The following is an 8,666-nucleotide window of genomic DNA, read 5'->3' as shown; positions in this document are numbered from 1 at the left end:
CTTGGGAGGAGCAATTCAGAGAGGGATCCCCTCCTCCAGAGACGGTTGGTGGTAATGCACCATAATGCACCAGACTTAAACCTAGACCACACAAGAAATCAATATGCTCCTTAGAAATTGTCAACGTGCAGCATTGGCTACCCTATATACCTTAAGAGTTGAATGTGATTAATCCAGTCTTGTTTCTACCACTGCTGTTACGGAACCACAATAACAAGAAGCCATGTGGAGGCCATATATGGGAACTGGACAGTAAAGTGTAACCTTAAGGTCCAAGTTCTCATGTTCAGTAAATGTAAACTGGGCAGGCTCTCTCCCTCTTCCCCTTCCTCTGTTATAATATAACCGATGACTGGAGATGCTTACCCATGGCTTTCCCACACAAGAGATTGACTGAGATTCAATGACTCCAAGACGTGGTCATAAAATACTATAGTCCAGGAGCATTAGCAGAGACCAGGCATAGATGTGTGGGGTCTGCCTTGGACAGAAGAGTGGTCTCTGGTTTCCTCTGCTCCGTTGAAGCCAGTGTGAACCGTGGACACGGAGGCTGGCTACCGCACTTCCATAATGGAGGGGCAGTCTGACGGCCCTCAATGAATTTTTCATACCCCTCCGAGAAGCAAAGAGCTTTCTCCCAGAAACTCATTTATCTCTGTGCCAAGAAACCTCACTGTCTGAGCACCTGTGTGTGAAGTCGTTATTTCACTCTCCTTCTGAGAAAAGCGTTCTAAAAATCTTGAAAACAGATAGAACAGATAAAACTGAAACATGGGTCTCATCCTTAAGGGAAGGCAAAGTCAGTCATTTTGAGGGTCACTTGCTAACACAAATGAAATAGAGGAACCAATCAAATTCTGCCTATTCATGTAGACTACTAATGTATTAATGTTCACATTGATTGCTGTTAATGTTTCTGCTATTTAGCTCTTGAATCAGTGGATTCTATGTTTATAATATATTTTCACTTGTCACTTCACTAATATTATTGTCACAGTTGCACACGTAGGCTATAAGCTGTAATAGAGAGGCACACCACCCTCTATCGTGAAAATGAATGAACTACAGCTTTTTAGAGTTCAATTCGACTAAAACATTTGGTCACGCCTACCTCAATTATACACAGGTGGTGGTCAATAAATCACCTAATTAACCCTCAGAGGCCATAAAAACAGTTATTATGTGGGGCAGCCTGCTTAAACAGTGCATTTGAAGGAATACACACCAGTTAATTAACTCCAGCATTAAAATCGATAGTATGAACGGGTTGTGCGCTGAAAAACTGGACGTTGCTCCTCTACAGCTTTTCAATTGTACACATGCCGACTGTGGCGCCACGTTCACTCGGGAATGGCGCCTTGAAGAGCATCAAACAGTTCACACGGGAGCGGTATTGTTTGCAATTTGCTTATCTGAGTTTGGGCTGTTGCGTTTAGCAATATACTGTGGTTGCGTTGTGGTTTTGGTTGTAGTTTGGTGAGCCTTATGTACAACACCCTTATTGTCTCAGAAACCCGTTCAATGTAAGGTGGAAGGTTGCGGGCGTCGATTCTCAAGGAAATCTCACCTGAGCCGCCACGCTCTCAGGCACCCCGGGGTCAAGCAATTCAGGTAACCTATAGTAGGGGTGCATAAGAACAATCTCAACTGTAGTTAGTGTTGTGCATATCTAACAAATCTTTCTTTCTGATAGGTGTACTTTCGTGAGTTGTACGAAGAGTTTCTTCAATGCTGACAATCTGAAGAGGCACGTTCGTTATGCCCACGGAGAAAAGGATAAATATTTTAGGGTTCGTCCACAAGATGGTGCCCAACAGCTAGTGTTGCTTTAACATAATTTTTCTGTATCCTTTGAGTTTTTCCATGTATTAATCCAATTGTGCATTTGTATCGAATATTTTATCCTCAGTGTAAATTTGGAAACTGCTCGTTGTCGTTCAAGAAACGGAGGGCGTACAAACTACACTTGAACGTGCACGGCACATCCCATAATTTCAAGTGAGATTTTGCTTTTCACGGTTTCCGTACTACATTTAATATGGCATTGGTGAGGCTTTCTACTGGTATTAGTATACACTGTGCAACACATTACTTTAGAGTGCAGTAATCCTTTTCTGGACGTAGAGGAATGGTCAAATGAGGAAAGGGCCGTCCCTGGATTACTGTTTAACCATGCTTTTTCCTCTTTTTTTGTTGCTTTTTTTTAGTCCTCACACTACCATTTCATGATTGCATATAGTGCAAGGCCCATTGTAAGCACCCGCCACGATTTAGCCTAATGTTTTAAGCCTGAAACTGATTAGTTGGGAGACGCTTGCGAGCTAGTTGGAATGGCTAATCTTGACGCTGATTGGTTTTGTTCCTCAGATGCTCAAAAGAGGGCTGCATGTTCAGATTTGACTCCCATGTTACTCGCAAAGCCCACGAGAAGACCCACGCAGGTTAGTCCATGAGTTCTTCCAATTTTCCTCAATGTATGTATCCGTTTAGGGCTTTGTAGTAATCTTGAATTTATAATCCGTATTAAAATTTCAGTCCATAATTTTAATTGTTTGCTATTGGTGAACAGCATTGAATTGACAGAACGACTGTGAGTCTATGCAGGTTACCGCTGCCCACAAGAGAACTGTCAGATGATTGTAAACACCTGGGGGAAACTGCAGAAGCACATGGCTAAACACCCAGGTAAATCATCCCCTCCAGTTATCTCAAGGCACACTGCACAGGCAGAGAACTCTGGAGGAGTTGCAGAAATTGACACGATGACGGTTTCACAAGTACTTATTACTGTGTCGCATTTCTGGGCCAACTTCTCTCTCCCAGGAAAAGGCTGTTAGGACGTCAGTGTGGTTTCACATGAGCAAATCTAGGGTGATTTATTTCTCCTCTTATTCATCTCAGATGGTTTCTCTACCATCCAAACTGAGTCACTGACACGTTTCTGTAGCTGAACTGTCGGTTTGATCTCAAATCTGCCGTCCTGTATTGATAACCTGTAGTATGGATGAATTTACTACTAAGGGCTCTGTTCCTCATTCACTAATGGAGGAATTTTAGGTTTAGGAACTTCAAAACTGTAGGTTATAGGCATGTTTGATCCTATTACTCAGGGGGTCTATTACTGGGGGTCAGATGGCTGAGCGGTTAGGGAATCTGGATAATAATCAGAAGGTTGCCGGTTCGATTCCCAGCCATGCAGAATCACGTTGTGTCCTTGGGCAAGGCACTTCACCCTACTTGCCTCGGGGGGAATGTCCCTGTACTTACTGTGTCGCTCTGGATAAAAGCGTCTGCTAAAGGACGACATGTAAATGTACTCCCACCTTGACTGAACCATTAGAACCACTCCACTAGTGACCTTCTCATTGTCCTCCCCCACAGCCACATACACCTGTAAACGGTGTCAGAAGGTATTCAACAAGCAGGATGGCCTGAGGAGACACAAGCGAACTCACGCCCTGCAGAAGCCTGTGCTGCTGTGTCCAAGCCCAGGCTGCAAGGCCTATTTCTCCACCACCTTCAACCTGCAGCACCACATCCGCAAGGTGCACCTACAGCTCCTCAAGTACCACTGCTCCTTCCCAGACTGCCCGCGCACCTTTGCCATGCGGGTATGTTTACGTGCCTCTGTACCTGCCTCTGGAGGTGTGGTACACCTCCCCCTGCCCTGAAAGACATGCTGTTCCCTTTGCACGTTATCCTCTAGGCTACCCACTCCGGCTCCCTCGGAACACGTTGAAAATTGTTTTTTTGATTTGTTTCCAATTGTTGTTATTGACAGGATAAAGGTGTTTGATTTAACTTAATTGAATGTAATTTGGCCATTTTCTGCTTTTCGATCAAGTGTTTGCAGTTGTTCATGTTGGACATCAAATATTCTAGTAATTGTCACACTGTGTAGTGAACACAGCAAGTGCAGGATGGAGTGCTTTCAATTGCACTATGCCAGTTTCTGCTGTAGTGTGGGGCCCTACGCTGTTGAAGGATCATGCTCTAATGGCTTCAACAAACTCCAGGCTGCTTGTGCTTTTAAAAGCTTCCTTATTAGGAAACCCATTTGAACAAGGTCTTTCATAATGGCATCCTTGCATGGGACGGGAGGCTCCTGACTTTCTAATCAATCAAAATCTATGTTCAAATGGTTCAGTTCGTTTAAATCCTTGTTCCTGTGTTCAGATGCATTTTTTAAACTTGTGTGTACAACCCGTGGGTCTCGGCTAGCCATCTTTAAATGTGAAGCATGCACATGGTCATGTTTCCTTCTGTTCTCCTTCCCAGGAGAGCATGTGCAGGCACATGATCCTCCACGACCCAGACGCCAGCCGACTGAAGGTGAGGGGTTTCTGTCGCTCCCATGGCGAAGTGACGCGTGTCTCTGCCAATCTTGAGCCTACCTGTTGGGTGCTCAACGGTATCTGTCCAGGGGAATATTGATTTTGATCGGTCCCTTGAACCGTTCTTTGAAGCTGGCTTTTTCAGATCTGTTTGGTGGTTTGAAGGGACTACAATGCCCTCAAACGCCCTTCTGGGTGAGGGTGGAGATGTGCCCATCATAAAAATGAGCAGTAGCATTACTTTGACCTTAGCAGGTCATAACATCGATGGCAATGCAGATAAATTGTTGCGCAATTAAGACAAATTGTAATGTGGGTTTTCTGAGCAGCAGAAGAGCCAGCGCTCCAAGAAGGGCTGGCAGAAGCGTCTGGAAGGCCACCACCAGCTCCCCCTGGTGACGGAGGACCTACGGCGTCTTTTCACCCAGCACATGCACATCTCCAGACGGGCCAAGGTGGAGGCCGACCTCTCGGGCCTCTTCAGCGAACGCAAGATCCCACACTACGTAGACCCAGAGGTCAATCTGCGGGACCTCTTCAGCATTAAATCCCCTCGACTTGGGGGACCCCCTGTTGCTCCGCTCAAGGGTTAAAGGTCAAAGTTTCCTAGTTACGATCTAGAAGAATTGTTGCCATTTTAGTTGCGTTTTAATTTAAGTTTATATTTAAGCATATTGTAATTAAGCATATTGTTTATGGTATCTAAAGCAATGTATTGGGTCATATTGTGTTGTATGAAGAGCAATTTAAGTTTTTTTCACTGCCTGACTTGATCAGACCCAATAAAAATGTCGGGGAATTTCATGCCTTCTGGTTTTGTTAATCAAGGGGAGATGTGGAAGAGGGTTGGCCAGGGGATTTGTAAAGCAACTTGCACTCCTTATCGAGTCAATCCACTGTTTTCCTGAGGTGTAGTTTGTAGTATTGAGATTTTCCTAGACTCAGAACAGATGAGCAACAGAAGCTGTCAACCAGCAGGGCATGTTGTTAAGATACTTGGAAGTGAATGACTGGGTCCAGCTTTGTCCCTGTGGTCACCCTGAAAGGTCATCCTCCACATCAGCTGGTGTGAGTTGATGGCCAAGTACCCTTAAAATCTCACCCTCACTTCCATAGTATTTCTACAATGATTGATTTCAATGTAATCAGATCCCTGCAATTTGTTCCCTTTTCATTGTCCGTATTGCTTTCTACTCATCCCTATGGTGCAAGACACTACACAGCATGGAAGACGGGAAAGAAATCAGTGTTCTTTAGGTTCCACAGTCATGCTTGTTCTAGATCAGGGGTCTCCAGCCTTGTTCCTGGGGAGCTACCTGCCTGTAGGTCTAAGCTCCAACACATCTAGCACACCTGATTCTAATTAGCTGGTTGTGGGGTTGACGCAAAAACCAACAGACTGCAGGATTGGAAATCCCTGTTTCAGAAGGGTTATCAAGCTCTGATAACGACCAATTCACTTGAATCAGGTGTGTTGGGGCAGGGCAACATACAGGACAGTCCCCTGAGGACCAGGGTTGTAGACCAATGGGTTAAATGATTTAGGGGACCTCAGACATGAGGCTTACTTGTCCACCACAGAATGAATATTGGTTTTATGAAATAGACTGACCCAGTGGAAACTTGGATGCCTTATTGATTTCACCTGTTAAATCCACTTCAGCCAGTTAATATGAAAGGATTGTTTGGTTAAGCCTTGAGACTATCACACTGGACATTGACAGTTGGGTCAACCACCAAAGCACTGTCTGCCAGGCACTTGCACACTTTATTAAACCCTATATGCACACACCTTATCTCATTTTATATTAGATATATTTATTTGTATTCATTAGGCAGATGTTTTTATCCAAAATGACATACAAATGGTGCATTTAGAAAGTATAGTGGAACATCAAGGCTCATAAGTGCACAGTTCTACAGTGTTTTGGTCTCACACCAAAAAAATCCTACTTTAACCAGGCTCATCCATTTCAGCTGATCAAACTGGATTTAATACATAAAATCAGCGAGAAATAATACCTGGTCAGTCTGACATTTAAAGAGCAGGCCGTCCTTATATTTTCTACAGACTTATCATTTCCGGGGGCTAAGCAGAATATTTGTTGCAATGCACTTAGAAAGTGTGATAGAGAGCAGCACACACACACAGAGCAGTACACATGTTAGTTGGCTGGCTGCTGCCTATGTGTCCCTAATGAGACCGGGGGAAGTTTGACATTTCGAAGCCTCTTTTAAGCCCCTTTCCAACCTGTCAGTTTGCGCTCTATTGGTGTCATTACTTTTGATGTGGGTTTTTTTTCTGCGGCTGCTGTTGTGCTCGCTCTCCAGGGTCGACCGCCTCGGGCCATCACATCCCTAAATCTTCAACATAAACCTGTTGTGTGTCTGCTCAGCGCACACTCCGACACACATAGGCATTCTCACACGCGTAGATTTGTTGTTTCTTTTTAAGACATTTTATTTTTGGTGTGCTGGGGGTGCTTTGTAGAATGGGTTTTTGTCTGGGAATCTGTGGTTTTAATGGATCTATCTGCAATCTAAATTCCCCTTGAATGGCATAAATTGAATTACCGGTATGTCTTTGACCATACCTGAACCATTTTAAAAGCCTTTGTGTCTCATTGAAGTAAATATTTGTGAACATGCTTAGGCAATTGAGGCATGCCTCATATGAATTCTTCAAAGACCAAGCTGTTCTGTTTAACATCCAGGTAGCTAGTTGCTGCTGGCTAATCTGGTACAGCTGCTATTTTCCACCAACGCCTCTGCCTTGATTACAGCAGCTTCTTCAAGACACAGGTATTGAACTGGCTTGGTTTATCGCTGTGACACAAACAACAACAACCAAGAACTGAGTCCCAGATGCTGTTTGACCATACCCTGTCTCCCTCTGGACAAGCCTGAAATGCCACACTAATTATTTACAACCAGTCATGACCTTTGAGATAACATGCTCGGCTTGGTTCTAAAGCGCTTGTATCAAAGAGATGTAGAAAAGAGTAGTCTTGTGCTCTCTGTCTCTTTCACAACCAGGACGGACAGGGGCACAGTGGGAGACTGAGAGAGAATGATTTCACATTCATCACATATCCCTTGATTGCCTCCCTGGCAATTGCTTTGAGGCCAATTCATGGATTGCCTTTTGTTGCTTTTGTTGTCAATACAACGACTGGGAAAGTATAGTTTTGCATTCCTATGAGGAGAATAAACCATATTTGTATCTTTGTATCTCATAGTTGTATCTTTGTTCAAGGATGTACGTAGATAGAATGACACAGATGAGATGGTGAGGGAAGGAGACTGATGTGTTATGATGAATCGGGACATGTGCATTAGCAGAGCCTGCTTCATATTCTTCTCGTAGCTTCACTAGATTGGTGAGGGGATGTGTGGGTGGACAGCAGAGACATGCCGTAACCGTTACAGAATATGCTGGATGTACAATACGCACATGTAATTACCCCTGATGGAATGGGTTGTGGATTGACAAATGGGTTAACTGCTGGGTTGGGGATTGTTGTGGCCCTGGTACAGGCCTGATGTTGTTATGGAGGCCTGAAAGAGTTCTGGCCTCCAGGAATAACAGTGATACTCACATGGGTTGGCTGATTGGAATCTTTGAAAGTCCATCTCTCTTCAAGGTGCACCGCTTTAAAGGAGAAAGGCAGACAATCATATACAGTGTACGACCACTACAGAACATTAACTGGATTGGGGATATAAAGTGAAGTAGGTTATCTGCCAGGCCTCCAAACCCACATTTAGCTCTCCCATCTCCAGAATAGATGACCCAAAACCTTTTCTCCCCTCCCTTTCTCCCTTCATGCCCAGCCCTGTTTGAAAATACATCTGCTGCTCTCTGGAGCTGAGGTACGTCAACCTGCTAACACGATCTAAACATCTGTGCAGGTGAGATTTGGCAGGGTGCCTTTAAGTCCTTTATTACCGCTGTTCAAGTGTAATAGGTCTCTGGCATTTGACGTCAAGAGTTAATTGATCAAAGGTGAAAGGTCAAAGACCAATGGCAATTGATACAAGCATCGAGGGAGGGGAACATTAACCTCTTCATGGCTAGGAGCCAGTGAACTCTAACTTCCTTCCTGTTTGTGGTTTTGGCTTTTTTGATTGGTTGTCTAAGCAGGAGGGCCTGGTTCCTAGGTAACTGGAGCAGGCACAGCAGTGGTCAGGACATTGAAAGTCACCAGTGGAGAGTGATAGTGGTTTGAATGTCCCTATGGTGTGGTAAACAGTGAAACCCCTACTACCTGACAAATTGTACTGATCATTTGGTTATTTTCTTCGTTTTCAACCTCTCTTTCTTATTGACCA

General features: G+C 44.3%; 1 protein-coding gene across 2 annotated transcripts; it reads left to right on the top strand.

The window, feature by feature from the left end:
* The first annotated feature begins 1,153 nt into the window (after nucleotides 1-1,153).
* 42sp43 (P43 5S RNA-binding protein) lies at nucleotides 1,154-5,139 on the top strand. 2 transcript variants are annotated; one of them, XM_062446400.1, is made up of 9 exons: nucleotides 1,154-1,390; nucleotides 1,511-1,611; nucleotides 1,694-1,790; nucleotides 1,910-1,998; nucleotides 2,368-2,441; nucleotides 2,605-2,685; nucleotides 3,382-3,611; nucleotides 4,279-4,332; nucleotides 4,667-5,139. In XM_062446400.1, exons 1-9 carry the CDS (start codon nucleotides 1,259-1,261, stop codon nucleotides 4,925-4,927), a joined length of 1,119 nt encoding a protein of 372 aa, XP_062302384.1. In that variant the 5' UTR covers nucleotides 1,154-1,258; the 3' UTR covers nucleotides 4,928-5,139. The 2 variants fall into 2 exon arrangements, with proteins under 2 accessions (XP_062302384.1, XP_062302375.1); XM_062446391.1 differs by having other exon boundaries at nucleotides 1,156-1,390; nucleotides 4,664-5,139.
* Nucleotides 5,140-8,666: the final 3,527 nt, after the last annotated feature.

This window comes from Osmerus eperlanus, chromosome 2 (genome assembly GCF_963692335.1).
Source record: "Osmerus eperlanus chromosome 2, fOsmEpe2.1, whole genome shotgun sequence".
NCBI lineage: Eukaryota > Metazoa > Chordata > Actinopteri > Osmeriformes > Osmeridae > Osmerus > Osmerus eperlanus.
This window is presented reverse-complemented; position numbering and strand designations above follow the sequence as displayed.